This window comes from Pseudoliparis swirei, chromosome 3 (assembly GCF_029220125.1).
Source record: "Pseudoliparis swirei isolate HS2019 ecotype Mariana Trench chromosome 3, NWPU_hadal_v1, whole genome shotgun sequence".
NCBI lineage: Eukaryota > Metazoa > Chordata > Actinopteri > Perciformes > Liparidae > Pseudoliparis > Pseudoliparis swirei.
In genome coordinates, this window is record NC_079390.1 from 3,944,102 (window position 1) to 3,961,603 (window position 17,502).

The following is a 17,502-nucleotide window of genomic DNA, read 5'->3' on the forward strand; positions in this document are numbered from 1 at the left end:
CAAAAATGTCATGCATTCTGGATTCATTACAAATCAACTGAAATATTGCAAGCCTTTTATTCTTTTAATATTGCTGATTATGGCTTACAGCTTAAGAAAACTCTAAAATCCTATCTCATAAAATTTTAATATTTCCTCAGACCAAGTAAAAAAAAAGATTTATAACAGCTGAGTGTTTGTCAAGGCTCAGGAAACCCTTGCAGGTGTTTGAGTTAATTAGACAATTCAAGTGATTTGTTTAATACCCTACTAGTATACTTTTTCATGATATTCTAATATTTAGAGATAGGATATTTGAGTTTTCTTAAGCTGTAAGCCATAATCAGCAATAAATCAGAATAAAAGGCTTGCAATATTTCAGTTGATTTGTAATGAATCCAGAATGCATGACATTTTTGTTTTTTTAATTGCATTACAGAAAATAAAGAACTTCATCACAATATTCTAATTTTCTGAGACAGTCCTGTATATATATATATATATTTCAATACAATTATTTAGCTCCCCGATATACGGCTAACTGTATAATACAACATTGGGATATCTTAAATAGAAATAGATTCTAAATTTCAGAGATAAATGACATAATTATCTAAAGTGTAGAACAGTTTCAGGGCTGAGAGAGAGAGAGAGAGGATTGATTGACAAGATGTTGCTACTGGAGGCCTCAGAGCACTTAATGAGATGAGGGCACTGGATGTAAAAAAAAATATATGGATGGGAGTCAAGGTGGGAGGTGGGATGTGGTGGAGGAGATCATCTGAAAACTAGAAGTGTACTGGGTCCAGGTCCCTGAAAAAAAAAAACAAAAAAAAAAATATACACTTTTATTAATCCCCAAGGGGAAATTAGTTATCTGCATTTAACCCATCCTTAGTTATTAAGGAGCAGTGGGCTGCGGTGAAGCGCCCGGGAAGCAACTGGGGGTTCAGTGCCTTGCTCAAGGACACTTCGATTTGCAGCTAATGGGGAGAGCGGGGATCGAACCCACGACCTTGCGGTTGAGGGACGGCCCTCTTACCCCACTGAGCTAAAGCCGCCCCAGATTGTACCAAGGGAGGGGAGGATCAAGGGGAAAGAGGGGGGGGGGGGGGGGGGAGTTGGACCAGCCGGTCAGATGTTGTGTCTGGAGGAATAGACGTAGGATGTGAATCCGCTGGTTTCTGGGTTGTCTGGTCTGAAAGATACAGAAAGAGGTAAGAACATACATAAGAAACCCTTTCCACTTTGTAAATAAATAATCCATCAGAATATATATATAGAAATATATATATATAGAAATATATATATATATATTTATGATATATAGAAATATGCAAATTTATATATATATATATGTAAATAAATAATCCATCAGAATATATATCTCTATAAATATATATTTATGATATGTATAAATATACATATTTATATATATAAATAAATAATCCATGAGAATGTATATGTATAAATATATATTTTGTATATATATACACCTTTATAAATTATTATATATATTTATATATATATATGTAAATAAATAATCCATCAGAATATATATATATATACACTGTATATATAGAAATATTTTATATATATATATATTTCTATATCTAATTAAAAAAATATATATATATATACTTTTAAAAGATCCATCAGAATATATACATATATAAGTATATTTAAAAAAATATTTATATAAATATATTTATATAAATATATATAAAGGTATGTGTGTACAGACAGACAGTCAAACAAATACGTGAGCTACCATGAAACAGTTAAGCTCCTTTCACCTGATTAGCAGCAGCATTCACGGTCCCCCACGACGTCAGTCCTCTAGAGCCACCATCCCCTTCACTGGGTCCTTCACTCTCATCTGACACACAGATCACACACACACACAGACACACACACACACGTTGTAGCTGAATGATAATTCATATCATGAGTATGTCTCAGGAATACAATACTATGATTTACTAAACGTTGCTTCACGTCTTTTTCTCACCTCATCGAGCTCCTTGCGTGTCTCCTCCTCCATGCGACGGATGTCTCCCATGTTCAAGTCGATCCACTTGTCGATCCAGCAGAACAGCTGACGGTGGAAATTCGTGAACAGACGCTTCTCTTGCTGCGAAACAACCGAGGGAATAAAGAGAAAGTCATATTGTGATTTGAATAAAGTAAGTAAGCTGTAGTCTGAATGCTGAAAAAAATCAAGCTGTTTCATTCCACCCTGCATTACCCAGATCATCCACTAGAGGCTGGTGCAGCCCACACGGAGCAGTACACAGTATAGCGAGTGGTACTTTTCTACTGTAAACTCAAGCTAACGAGATGTGAGACACTGTATGCACTGTATGCATGCACAGGATATGAGACACACACACACACACACAGCCGAGGTGTGTACCCACCTTCTGAATGAAGCTCTCCACTTTATTTTGCAGGCCCCACCACTTGAATTTGACCGTGACCAGTTTGTAGGCACACATGTGTGGGCAGTCTGTCTTCTTGGGAAGTTCCTTCTGCAAGTACACAAACATATACACACACACACACACACACATATTACACATCACTGGGGGCCGGGCTATAACTTATATAGGCACAATATTTTTTTTCTTTCTTGAGTTTTAAAGTCACAGTCTGAGCCACGGCTTTAGAAACACTGACGACTTGTGTTTACTTGTCTGTTGACCTAAAATTGTCAATTTTTAATGAAGTAAATACAAATACTGGCATGTATTCAACATGAAGTGGGTATTTGTGATAATAAGGCCCTGACTCATCAGGCCAACGGCTGATTTTGGGCTGTGAGTGAGCGCCTGTGGCCCTAGTTTATGCACCGTCAGCACAAATCTGCTTATCAGCGACATTTTGAGATGTTTCAGCATGTTTTGAACCTCGGTATATATAAAGTTCTTTATTTTCTGTAATGCAATTAAAAAATTATTAAATATTAAAAGAATAAAAGGCTTGCAATATTTCAGTTGATTTGTAATGAATCCAGAATGCATGACATTTTTGTTTTTTTAATTGCATTACAGAAAATAAAGAACTTTATCACAATATTCTAATTTTCTGAGACATATATATATATATATATATATATATATATATATATATATATATATATATATATATATATATATATATATATATATATATATATATGTATATATATGCATATATATACATATATATATATAAATAACTCTGATGTTCATTTTAAGTGAATCAGTACACGAGAAGAGAAGCCGAACGGAGGAAAGAGGTATCTCCCCTGATCATTCCTGTTGAAGCTATGTATTATTAGTATTTAGTTATATTATTGATGAGTAGTATTGTTTAGGTTAGATGTTATGATATATTAGAAGAGCTACTTCTTGTGCTAGTTTTAAGTTTAGTTTAATTCATTGTTGTTGTTGTTGTTGTTTAGATATATTTAGTCTTTTGGTTGTTCATTTGTTCGTTCATTGGGTAACGCTGTGTTCGCCTGTGGTTACATGTAGAAGTCGGCAGGTACAGGACCAGCATGCACCTGGGTAGGCCGATGGAGAGGCAGCGTGAGGAGTTCCTTTGTTCTTTTGTTTGTTTGCTTGTTTTGTTTTAGTTAAATAAATCATCAGGAAAACAGAAACCCGAACGGACGACGGTTTCTTTTGTCGCGTGAACCACAAACAAACCCCGCGCTGCGTCAGTGGCAATCAGATTTATGTTTGTTTTGGATTTATTGGACAAACGCCCTCGACAATTACAATGCAACAAATATATTCAGAACAACACGGCCGCTTGGAGAGTGAAAACAACGGTCTCGACAGTCCCAGATCTTCTAGTTTCCCTTTTTGAATGAGGAATAAAGACGATCAATTCTCGTGAATAAGCAGCAGTCTTGTGGTCAGATGTTTATCATCCAGACACCGTACCTTCCAGTCCGGTCCGAGAGGGCCTCGGCCCGTCTTCACTGACTTGTACCTGCAGGGGTCCTCCTCTGGCTTGTAGTCCTGGGGAAGAAACAACGCGGATGAGACGACGGATGAAAACTACGAGATCTAGTGGCCGCAATTGTCTCGATGTGGATTTTTTAAGTTCGACATTTTCACCTTCGAATCCACCTGGCTTCGGTCTGCGATGTCGATGTAGACTACGTCCACTTTCTTCCAGGTCTCCGCATCCAAACCGTGAACCTGAAACAGCAGCACAGAGCACAGCTGGAGAGAGGCGCGCATCTCGGAGTAGACACAGAGTGCAACGTATTATCTAAGCCCACGTGATAAAAGTATAACTATTCCCCTTTTAGCAGTTTTGCATTCTCACTGTGAATCTATACATAGGAGCAGCGTTATAAAAAATATATCTTCAATAAGGACCGCATCCGAAGGCCTGTTTAGAATCCAGAAAAAAAAACTTGTGGGCAAAGAGAATACACACCAATATATATATATATATTAACAAACATGATACTTTTTCCCCCATTTTTTTCTTCTTTTCTTTAAAAAAATTATAATCTATTTTTACAATCAAACACATGAAATGATGAAGGCACTTGTAAATGACACAGTAGTACAACATGTATACCATACTTTGGTAACTAGGGGCTGGTTTCGGTAAGTCCTGCACAATTGTTCATTTTTTATTAGAGTAATGTGAAATGTTGTCACGTAACATTTTGCATTAAAGGAAATAGTTAATAAACCCCCAAAACGTTTGAAATCAACCATTCGTGGTATAAAATGAGCACTTCTTTGCCACGTGCTCCTCCACGCTGCTTCATGCACCTCCTCGGCTCAATGCTGGCTTCACGAATTACATTTTCGAGGTGTCCCGTGTCAGGTTTGTGCCACGTCTCAATCTTGATCAGGAAGTTATCTTTCATATACTCGTTCTGCGGAGGAAGAGAGAAATAAAACCTGAGTGGTGACGGAAGATTACATCTACAGAATAAACTAGAACGGGCACTCGGTCGAGCGCATACCTTCGCATATCACAAGATTGGGCATTGAATTATGAACATTTTGGCATGAGTTGCATGCCAATTGGATAAAAATTGGCCGCGCTATGGTAAAAAGAAGATTTTGACCTTTTCATGACATTGACCGTGACCTTTGACCCGATCGATCCCAAAATCTAATCAAATGGTCCCCGGATAATAACCAATCATCCCACCAAATTTCATGCGATTCGGTTTAATACTTTTTGAGTTCTGCGAGTAACACGCATACAAATAAATAAATAAATAAATAAATACACGGCGATCAAAATATTACCTTCCGCAATTTCAATGCGAAGGTAAAGATGGATGCCAGGGACAAACCATTAAATACAATACAGGTCAGCCTCCTGCTCACACACACACACACACACACACACACACGCACACACACATTGTGTCTCGCTGCTGTGTCGCTGGAATAGATCACATTTCGTTCTCAACTTTCATCCAAGTGTCAACACACATGCAATCTGTGAGTGGAGAATAAAAAAGGGAAATACTTACAGTGATGACTGCAGAGCCCGGTGAAAGGAAGCGAGAGGAGCAAACACAGAGAAATAAATAACTTAAAGCAGTTGAGGAACATTTGAGACACGTGATATAGCTCTTAAGAGTACCGGTACAGAGGAAGAGGAAGAGGAAGAGGAAGGGAATATCTGTCAGTGAGTATCTCGTGTGTAGGCTCAGGTTGTGTCTTTGATTGTCCCGGGTCTTTGTGTGATAGATGGCCGCCTGGCAGCTGTTAAGAGTGTGTGTGTGTGTGTGTGTGTGTGTGTGTGTGAGTGTGTGTGTGAGTGTGTGTGTGAGTGTGTGTGTGATCTCAGCCTCAAAGGCTCTGGTGATTGCGTGGCTCTTCTCACTGGACATGCAGTTAATAATTCAACTAAACTTCACAGGGTGACCGAGACAGAGAGAGGTTCAAAGACAACGACAGATCAGCGTCCGTCTGACCTCTGAGTCGTTGCAGCCAACGGCGTTCACACTCACACATTAAAGGTGTTCACACTCACACACTAAAGGTGTTCACACTCACACACTAAAGGTGTTCACACTCACACACTAAAGTACAACCGAGTTCACGGCATCAAACACGTGGGCTTCCAGTTATTTCGGCGGTTGAAGCCTCATTTATTATTTTAAGGCCATGAAGAATAAAAGAATAAGAAGATGTGGCCCATGCAATAGAGTCAGTAGATTGTAAGGTAGTGTGTGTGTGTGTGAGTGTGTGTGTGTGTGTGTGTGTGTGTGTGTGTGTGTGTGTGTGTGTGTGAGTGTGTGTGTGTGTGTGGGCTACCTGTGCGACAGTATGAGTATGCATCCTAGATTGCATCCGACGAATCCAGGCTAGTTTAAAAGGTAGTGTGTGTGTGTGTGTGTGTGTGTGTGTGTGTGTGTGTGTGTGTGTGTGTGTGTGTGTGTGTGTGTGTGTGTGTGTGAGTGTGTGTGTGTGTGTGTGTGTGTGTGTGTGTGTGTGTGTGTGAGTGTGTGTGTGTGTGTGTGTGTGTGTGTGTGTGTGTGTGTGTGAGTGTGTGTGTGTGTGTGAGTGTGTGTGTGTGTGTGTGTGTGTGTGTGTGTGTGTGTGTGTGTGTGTGTGTGTGTGTGTGTGTGTGTGTGTGTGTGTGTGTGTGTGTGTGTGTGTGTGTGTGTGTGTGTGTGTGTGTGTGTGTGAGTGTGTGTGTGTGTGGGCTACCTGTGCGACAGTATGAGTATGCATCCTAGATTGCATCCGACGAATCCAGGCTAGTTTAAAAGGTAGTGTGTGTGTGTGTGTGTGTGTGTGTGTGTGTGTGTGTGTGTGTGTGTGTGTGAGTGTGTGTGTGTGTGTGTGCGCGCTACCTGTGCGACAGTATGAGTATGCATCCTAGATTGCATCCGACGAATCCAGGCTAGATTAAAAGGTAGTGTGTGTGTGTGTGTGTGTGTGTGTGTGTGTGTGTGTGTGTGTGTGTGTGTGTGTGTGTGTGTGTGTGGGCTACCTGTGCGACAGTATGGGTATGCATCCTAGATTGCATCCGACGAATCCAGGCTAGATTAAAAGGTAGTGTGTGTGTGTGTGTGTGTGTGTGTGTGTGTGTGTGTGTGTGTGTGTGTGTGTGTGAGTGTGTGAGTGTGTGTGTGTGTGGGCTACCTGTGCGACAGTATGGGTATGCGTTCCAGGCTTTCTCGTGGATGTTGAGAGCCGAAGCCGGAGCCAACATTCTGACGAATGACGGCACTTTACTGTGAGACGGGGAAGTGAGAAGAGAGAACACAGGTAAGTTTAATTGTATTTTAAATTATTTTTTATTTAAGTATTTTTATACGAAAAGATAAGCATGACTTGGTCTTATTTAAGCTTCGGGCAGAGCTTGCATCATTTGTGCTAAACCAAGCTTCATATATAACGTACACACCTTTTAATTGAATTATTGCTGAGCCAGCAAATAAAAGATTTCCCCCAAAATGTCAAACTGTTCCTGAAGAAAATTCATGTCAGAACTTACTAAACCGCTGGTGGGTGAAAGAGGGAGAAGACTTTAAAGCGGAGAGGAGCCAGGAGACGCAGCCTCGGGGGGCGATGGATGGAGTGAACTCTCAAACCTGCCCGACGACTGCTTACCTCTGCAGATGGTAAATCTTGTGTGTGTACTGTCCCTTCTCCCCATCTTTCTCGTAGGGCTCGTTTTTGAGCACCTCCACTCCTTCTCCTCCGCCCGTCTCATTCTTACTGGCCTCAGCTACAGAGTACAGTTGGCCAACCTGGTACTGAAAACACAGAGAGAAAGACAATCGGAGAGGAATAAAGTGTGTTTAAAGGGAGAAACCAGCAGGGTTCACACTAACATATATCTTTTTTTCCCCTATTCTTGGATTACTTTTTCCTCTGATTCTTCCTCTGATCTCTACCTTGTCCTGTCCTTGCCCCTGAATCCTCGTAATCTCTCACACACACACACTTGTTTTTCTTCATTACCCATCAGCATGTTTGTGTTTCACCCTTCTTGTTTCCTCAAACTCTACTCTTCCTCCTTCTTTCGCGCCCCGTCTTCCTCCACATTCTCCATCTTCCTGGTCCCGAGTGTGCGCGTGAGTGTTTAAAACACAGGACAATGGCTCCTTTTCATTTCTTAATCACCTCTAATCCTCCAGATTACCTCCGGCACAACGCTGGACCGGAGCGCAGATACAGCATCGCAAAGATGAAACAAGTCTTTACTCACAAGAGAAGGATGATTACAGTTATGCTTTATGTTATATTCTTCTTTCTTTGAGATTAAGGTAAAAGCGAACCATGAGATTATTGTAGGTAAGTAAGTAAAGTTTATTTTTATTGCACAGAGGGTCATAAAGTGCATTACAGGAGTAAATTAAAACAATTTGGCAACAACAGAGGCCAAAAACATGTCAACAGGTAAAAGAGAAAAGTAAAAAATACACTGTAAAAGATGGTGCAGTAAACACATGTAACACAAGACAACAAAATACCCAGAGAAAACCCCAAAAATAATCTTGGTACCAGAATGTATTTTTACACTGGAACGTGTCGTCAGTAGTTATTAATAGAAGTAATAGAAGCAGTGTGAGGATCCGGTTTTAACGAACTTTAACTACATGGTGATTAAAGGCTCTTCTGCCCCCTCCTGGAACACTGAGAGTAATTGAGTCGAGAGAAAAAAGTAGCATAAAAAAGGAGTAATAATTAGTGCACAGTCTAACAAAAAAAGGTCAAATTAAAAATAAGAATAAAGGTTTTGATCATATTTATCAATTATGAATCTGCTTTAGCACAACAAATGCACACACGTGTAAATAAATAAAGTGTGATGAAAACTATTTAAAAATAAATAATGAATGGACCGTTTGTTTGAACCTTGGTATTATATATATATTATATATATACAACATATATATTATATATATTATAAATATATAATATATAATATATATATATATATAATATATATAATATATATATATTATATATATAAACTATTTAAAAATAAATAATGAATAGACCGTTTGTTTGAACCTTGGTATTATATATATATAATATATATATTATAAATACATAAAATATATAATATATATATAATATATATAATTATATATATTATATATATATTATATATATATATATATACATATATCTATATCTATATATATAATCAATATTACAGAGAGATGGTTTCTCTCTCTTACATACAACATATAATATTGATGTTTGAGATTACTGATATGTTTTCTATTAAACATCATAACTACAATTTCACTATAATAGGGTCCAGGAATGCTAGTGCTTGACTAAGAATATAGTGGATTTATTCACCACATAAAATCATCTCTTATGTGTACATGTAATGTTTTTTTCACTGTTTTCGCAACAAATCTTTTAATGTTATTGAATTGTTAAGTAGATTTTCCTCCACCTTAATTTGAGTGGAGATTTGGACACAGGGACACATCAGTTGTTAAAGCTCCCTGAGGACATTTGTATGTCAGGAAGGTGACCAGAGAAAGGTCATTAACCGTGACCTCTGGACTCTTTGTGCTCATTTAAAAGGTTATATGACAAAAAAAAGACCAAAACCAAAACAACCTTTGCCAAACGGATGTAAATGACCTTCACGTGAACACAGAGGAAATAAAGACGGACTGATTGTGATCCTGATGAATTTCTAGACACCATTTCAGAGAGACGCAGCAACTGACGACTAAATCAATGGTATGCGGGAGCAGCAAAGCCTTCTGGGTAACAGCGTTGTACAAACACAATTCAACCGTGCCTCGTGAGGCGAGTCCACGGGGACCAGAATTAACTTTTTTTTCCACAAAATGAAAAACTTTAGATTCAAATCTGCTCCTGGAGTTCACATCCAGGCGATGTAATTCATGAAACTCTCCAGGGGTTTCAACAGCTGGACACCCCCCAAAAACAAAACCTTTGTAAAACTCATTCATCTGTCATTAAATTTGAGAATTAATATTGTAATTCAAGCAGTGAAAGAAAAGGAAATAAAATTGACGATGGATGACAAATGACTGAAGACTGCTGCTTCAGAGAGTCGGAGGACGTAGAGAAGAAGCTCTCACAACGTCAGGTGATCCCTGATGCCTTTTCCTACATATGCATAGAGTGGACATGTGATACATCAGATACTAAACACTACTGTGCAGGGGCGGTTTTTCCTACAGGTGGTATAGGCGGCCGCCTAGGGCGCCATTCAGAGGGGGGCGCCCTAGGGCAGTTTTTTTTGCGCTCCCCTCTATATCTCCAACCAATATTTTGACATTTAAAAAATAAATCTAACATTAGGGTGAAATGAGCCAAAAATCGAAAACGGAAGGGGTACGTACCTCCTTGCCGCAGGCGACCAGGGAGTGAATGTGCGCCGTTGATCAGGGGGGCGTGGCCGGAGGTCGTTCAGCACAGACGTGACATTTTCTCAGGGATTTTGTTCTTTATTTAATGTTTGTTCATTGTTGCGATCGTTGTTCTGTTTATTTGAAAGAAATTCAGTCTTGCAGGGCAAAATAGCGTTTGAAAGTTGCAATTCCGTTTTAGTGCAAAATCTTTTTTTTTCTTCTTTTTTTGGGGGGGGGGGGGGGGTGCCACGAGTGAAGCTCGCCTAGAGCGCCAAATGTGCTAGGGCCGCCCCTGCTACTGTGTGTGTGTGTGTGTGTGTGTGTGGCAGAGCATCAATATAAACACATGTTCGAGGCCAAAGGACAGTCAAAAACACACACACACACACAAAGAAATATACTGAAAGGAAACTTACCTCCTCCACAGAGATAGGAAGAATCACTCGACTGGTAGAGAAGGAAAAAAGAAGGGAAGGTGATATGAAATATGTGCTTCTTAATTCCTTATTGGCATTATGATATGACATTGATCCTGATTTAATGCGCTAATAACACGCGCGTGAAGCGGGTTAGCCCGGAGAACTGAGTGAGTGACACGCTGACAACATAAACTGACAGCTTTAAGCATTCGGCTCAATAACTACCTGGACGCCAGTTATCTGACGGACTCAGAGAGTATAAGCTCCCTCGGTAACGAGGAAATATGAGGCATACGAACACCGTGTGACATCAAACACGTTTGTTTTGTCCCTCTCACAGAGACGAGACTCAATACATGACAAGGCTGTGCGTCTGCTCTTTGGACACGACACGTCTTTTATTCGCCGCCGTCTAATGAAGTCTGGCACGTGGGCTCCACGCTGAGAGAAGAAGAAGAAAAAAAAGTATAAGATTCACGTATTTCGCTTTAACACGGTAGCACTGAGTCATCGGAGGAGAATAGATGATCTGTTCTCTACTGCTCTCGGGGGGAAATGAGAATAGGCCTATGCTTCCTGGAGCAAAGAAGAAAAACGAAGCTGGTTTCAGGCTCGGAGGTTTAGAAAAGTTTCAATTAGAGAATATGTCGTGTATTTTGCATGACAGCTCTTAAATGTACAGCCGGAAATATAGATCTGGCCTCAGAGGCCGACAAGGTTTTCATGGTAAAGAATGAAATTGTTTAGAGGTGGACTGGATGTTTGACCTTAAGGTGCGTTCACACCAAAAGCAAAACTATTTTTTCGCGCGACCGAATCCCATGAAAAGCCAACGTACAGACGCGCGTGGCTGCGATAGACGCGATATTTTCCCAGGCGGCGCGTTTGGGGCGACGCGATGTGGGCGACGCGTTTACAGCGGCGCGTTTCTAGCGGCACAATGTTCGCCCCTAGTTGAAATATTTCAACTTTGAGGCGGTCATCTCGCAACTCGGGCCAATCGGCTCTCGAGTTCCGCTCTCGTAGCTGGAAGCGGAAGTCTTTCAGGCGTAACAGTAACTTCATCGGTGAAAGTGACCGAGCTGAGTGAGCCTACGGGTGATGTCATCAACCCAAACACGAGGGCGTTAGTGTGTGGGATGTCCACAACAAGTATAAAGCAGAACTAGTGGTTAGTTATTCTGGTGGATGAAGGAGATGATAACGGTCTTTACGGAGACGAGACACTGAGATAAGCCCCGCCCCTCGCGGAGCGTCTCGACGCTCATGGCGAGAACACGGTGAGCGGTCGAGCGAGTAAACTCACGCGTTTTGGGCGATGCGAAAAATAGCGACGCGAAAAATAGTTTCGCTTTTGGTGTGAACGCACCTTTAACCCTCCTGTTACCTTTCGGGTCAATTTGACCCCATTCAATGTTTAATGTCGGTGTTCTTTGGGGTCAATTTGACCCCAGGCTGTTTTTCACTGTCAAACATATAAGAAATATCAACTTTTTTATATATTTAAAGGGCTGTTTAGGTAGTCAACAAACAAACATAAAGTACCTCACACTTAAACTTGGGAAACAATATTAATTATAATAATTTTCTGGAGGTTTTAATTGCTGGGATCAAATTGACCCCGAGGGTAAAATACGTCAGTAAATATAAAGGTAACAGGAGGGTTAAACATTGAATGGGGTCAAATTGACCCGAAGGTAACAGGAGGGTTAAGAGGCCCTCGTGTAATGACGTGGGTCGACCCCAAGGCTGGAGCAGAACGCCCTTTCCTGCTTCCTTAAAAGAGGAAACACTCATTCATTTGTGTGGATTTTCTGGACCTTCTGAAATCAGCCGGGCTGTCGCAGTATACGCTCGTAATTAGACCCGTTTTCTTTCTGTAATAAAAACTGCATTATATCGGCAACAAGACAGTGTCCGCGGAGATCTCTTCATCACCAACATTCTTCAATATCACGGCCGACCGAAGATATACGACAATCATATTTAATAATATAGTCGATTAAATGACTTAGAAGATGTCTTATAAAAGCCTTAACTGAGCCACTGAGGGATTTCTCTTGTTTCTGGAAACATTGGAACAAGTGTTTGTATGTTTGTTTTTTACCACAAGTGACTTTTTAACTGCAGTGGTTACACCCGAGTCGTCGTATTGTATTTTATACATCGTTGTTGTGTTTGTTGCTTTATGAGTCTGGAGGAGAAGTAATATATATTATGAGCACATCGATGTGATTGTTTGCTCGTCTTCCTCGTGTGTTTCCGGGGTCGTGTGTGGACGCTGCTGCTGAGGCCGTCGTCCTCGTCATCGAGTTTCATGACGTTTATAACTCTGCTGCGCCTAAAAATTACGGTACGAAAACAAAACGCACTCCAACGGCCTAAAAAACATTTTTCGTGAGGAGAAATGTGCTGCAGCTGCGGAAAATATATGAATTCAAAAACAGCCACAAAAAAATAAATATAAATATTAACAGAATTGTACTGAGAATGAAAAAAACATGATGCACAAGGCGAAACAAATACAAACATATAAACAAATACAGCAGGAATACGAGAGAGAGGGAGAGAGAGAAACAGAGAGAGACAGATAAAGAGACAGAGAGGGAGAAACAGAGAGACAGAGTGAGAGAGAGAAACAGAGAAAGAGAGAGACAGAGAGAGAGAGAGAGAGAGAAACAGAGACAGAGAGAAACAGATAGAGAGACCAGAGAGACAGAGAGAGAGAGAGACAAAGAAACAGAGAGAGAGAGATAAAGAGACATATAGAGAGACAGAGAGAGAGTGAGAGAGAGAGAGAGACCTATAGAGAGATAGATAGACAGAAACAGAGAGAGAGAGAGATAAAGAGACATATAGAGAGACAGAGAGGGAGTGAGAGAGAGAGACTGTTTTTGATGTGTGAATAATAAACTTTAAATACTTAAACATTGTTAAGAGGCTACATAAAAAGTATGCACTGTTGTTTTAATCGAGTCGTAATCTTTGACATTATAAATGAGCAACAGATTTTCATAAATTATTGGAACAGATGAAGTCCAATTGTGAACATTATTCTGCTTCTCTGTTGTGTCGAGTGTGTCTGACTTCTCTTCGTTTCTTTTATTTCCAGCGTCTTTACTTTCCCTGTGTGTCTTGGCTCTGCGCAGCGAGCTCCGGCTTTGTTTCTGAGGCTGTTTCCCCTTCATGCTGCCTTTCAACTTCGGAAATTAAATAGTGTAAACAAAATTAGATGCTGTTAAAAAAAAAAGCACACATGCATGACCGTGAATATATGATGATTCATCACATTTTCTGTTTCGCACGCAGTTTTTCAAGTTTCCATGGCAGCAGAAGGAGTTAAGAACAGGTTTTTTTTGGGTAGCAGCAGGCGGTGAAACTAAAATATAAGATAAAGGCAAAACACACAACTCAGGGTACATACTGCGTATCGCATGTTGCACACAAGTGATGCAGTATAAAGACAAATGAAAGATAAATAAAAAAGTGACTCAGCAATCCATCAACAGTTAAGTGGAGACGATACGACGCACGAGAACACACATCATTTACATTACATTACATGACATTTAGCAGACGCTTTTATCCAAAGCGACTTACAATAAGTGCATCAACCAAGAGTACAAACTAAGAACAACAAGAATACAGGAAGTAACATTTCCTCAACATAGTCGAACTACAAAAGTACCACAATAAGAGCTATTTACAGTAAGTGCCACTGAAGTGCAAATCTGTGTTTTAATCCAGATATAGTCGGAAAAGGTGTGTTTTCAGTTTCAGTTTACACGTGTGATGTACGACAGCACAATGTAGCAGCCGTTATTATTTTACTAAGAAATTGGAATACATTAAGAGCAGCGAGGAAAACAAAATATAAATAATGTGTTCTCCAGTTTGACGCATCGTAGAATGATGAATATCATCGACTGATGGCAGTGGCTACCAGCAGTGACTAACATTCACACACACACATTCACACACACACATGCACGCACCGCAAGCACGGCTACGGGAGCAATTTGGGGGTAAAGTGTCTCGCCCGAGGACACATAAACATGGGCTGTCGGAGCCGGGGATCAGCCCTCCGATCCTCTGATTGAAGGAGGAGCCCGATCGCCACTGGAACTCAGACTTAAGGTGACACAAGTGCGCGTGTTTATGGGAACGTCTTCGGTTTTATCGTTATTTGGGGATGTAGCCCCACCACACACAAACAGTGCATGTCAAGGAAATAAAAATACAACTTTTTTGGAGTATATATACAATATTTTCCTTTTCTCTGACACCTTTTGTGCCACATAATCAGGGTAGTAAATTTACATATTTTTTAGGGGGGCATTTTTGACCACACTGACTGACATCCAGGGCCATTTAAAAATAAATTAGGGGCACTTTTTTGAAACTTTTCAAGTAACATTTAACCTTTGCATGTAAAGAAAATAAAAATAGTACTTTTTTGGAGTATATATACAATATTTTCCTTTTCTCTGACACCTTTTGTGCCACATAATCAGGGTAGAAATCAGGGTAGAAGATTTACAGATTTTTTAGGGGGCCATTTTTTCCCCCACTGACTGACATCCAGGGGCATTTAAAAATAAATTAGGGGCACTTTTTGAAACTTGTGAAATAACATTTAACCTTTGTTCAAAGACATATATATACTTATTTAGACTTACAGTATATGAGCAATTGTCATAAAATGGCAATAATTAGACTATTAGGCAATAGTCTGAAGTGTTTTCTTAAATTGTTTTACAAAAATCAGACAATCATATTCAATTGTATTTGTATTTTTTTGTGGTTATTTATTGTTATTAAATGTTTTAAACAACTATTAACAATTACAATTTATTTTTTTACAATTCAAAATATATATATATATATATTGTGTGTGTACCAACCTAGTACAGTCAATACAGATAGGACACACACAACAAAGAGCAAAAACAAAACGCTATTAAATTATCTAATTATTAGAGGAAATTATGGGGGCGTTTTTTGCCCCTCTCCTGGTGATATCAGGGGCAACATTTGACCTTTGCCCTTGTGTATTTCCGACGCTGCACATAATGCACACGTAGAGTCGAGCTTGGTGGCCGGGTGGGTAACTGTGTGATGTATATGCCCACGTTCAGATAATCCCACATCCCATAGTAATCTGGGTCTGAGACCCAGCCAGACGTTGGATGGGAGGACAGATGAAGGCTGAGAATGACAATATTACAAAAGGATTTAACTTGCAGTATAGATTAAGAACAGATCACCCAAACTAGGTATCTCTATCTCTCTCTCTCTCTCCCTCTCCCCCCCTCTCTCTCTCTCTCTCATCTCCTCGGTCTAAAGGTCTTCACAGGAAGATCAGGTGTCTCTCCGTCGCTCCAGAAAGCAAACACCCCCGTCTTCTCTCCTGAATTGTTCATCTATCCTCTGTCTTCTCATTTTAGCCTCTTTTTTTCAGTCTGCCTCCACTCTTTCTCTTCCCCATTGTCGTCATCACTTTGAACACACGGTGGCTCGCGTGACGCCGCACACCTGCCAACGCTCATGGAATTGGATGAAAATGGTAGTGATTTAGGTCAGTACACCAGAGCAGAGTAAACAGTGTATCAATTCACTGTCTTGACCCCCATGTGTGTGTGTGTGTGTGTTCAAGACTTTTCGTGCCTGTGTGTTGACGACGTGCATTTAGCATTTAATCGTGACCGATTTCATTATTTTCCAGGCAGACGGCTGAGACTCAGACTCTCCCTAATCACTTGTGATCTTTAGCCACGCCATCGTTCTCATCCTGAGCTCTTTTTTTAATGTAATGCTCTGGCCATTAAGTGATTAAATACATTTGGTCAGAAATCAAGACGATAATTAGTGTTAATTAATATATGTCCATTTAAGCAAGACTCTCAATCTAGATTTTTTTCAATATCAAGAGTAGTATGTTGAAGCTGAAGCTCCCAACAGCTGAACATGTGTGCCAGTGTACACAGTACAGTGGAGCTCTGACCTTGCCATATAAATGCCAATAAACAATTCAAATGCATATATATTATAAATACATTTATATATTTCGTAGAATAGATGGTGCAAAATCATCTAAAATTACACTGTAACACATAACCATATATATATATATCTATATATATATAGATATATATATATATACATCTATATATATATAATTACACATAACACAATTACCATATATATACACTACCGTTCAAAAGTTTGGGATCACTTAGAAATGTCCTTATTTTTCAAAGGAAAGCATTGTTTTTTTCAATGAAGATAACATTAAATCAATCAGAAATACCCTCTGTACATTGTTAATGTGGTAAATGACTATTCTAGGTGGAAACGTCTGGTTTCTAATGAAATATCTCCATAGGTGTATAGAGGCCCATTTCCATCAACTATCACTCCAGTGTTCTAATGGTACATTGTGTTTGCTAATCGCCTTAGAAGACTAATGGATGATTAGAAAACCCTTGAAAACCCTTGTGCAATTATGTTAGCACAGCTGAAAACTGTTTTGCTGATGAGAGAAGCTATAAAACTGGCCTTCCTTTGAGCTAGTTGATTATCTGGAGCATCACATTTGTGGGTTCGATAAGACTCTCAAAATGGCCAGAAAAAAAGAAGTTTCACGTGAAACTCGCCAGTCTATTCTTGTTCTTAGAAATGAAGGCTATTCCATGCGAGAAATTGCAAAGAAACTGAAAATTTCCTACAACGGTGTGTACTACTCCCTTCAGAGAACAGCAC

At 39.7% G+C, this 17,502-nt stretch overlaps 1 protein-coding gene across 1 annotated transcript in view; it reads right to left on the reverse strand.

Moving 5' to 3' along the window:
* Positions 1-1,103: 1,103 nt before the first annotated feature.
* pitpnab (phosphatidylinositol transfer protein, alpha b) overlaps positions 1,104-17,502 on the reverse strand; it is a 17,982-nt gene continuing 1,583 nt past the window's right edge. The window contains exons 2-12 of the mRNA XM_056411296.1: positions 10,738-10,768; positions 7,578-7,723; positions 7,107-7,198; positions 5,483-5,490; positions 4,796-4,870; positions 4,089-4,172; positions 3,912-3,989; positions 2,400-2,510; positions 1,991-2,113; positions 1,776-1,858; positions 1,104-1,177 (exon numbers count right to left, since the gene is read on the reverse strand). Coding sequence (XP_056267271.1) covers positions 1,811-1,858; positions 1,991-2,113; positions 2,400-2,510; positions 3,912-3,989; positions 4,089-4,172; positions 4,796-4,870; positions 5,483-5,490; positions 7,107-7,198; positions 7,578-7,723; positions 10,738-10,768 — 796 coding nt within the window. The 3' untranslated portion in view covers positions 1,104-1,177; positions 1,776-1,810. The remainder of the gene's footprint in view (positions 1,178-1,775; positions 1,859-1,990; positions 2,114-2,399; positions 2,511-3,911; positions 3,990-4,088; positions 4,173-4,795; positions 4,871-5,482; positions 5,491-7,106; positions 7,199-7,577; positions 7,724-10,737; positions 10,769-17,502) is intronic.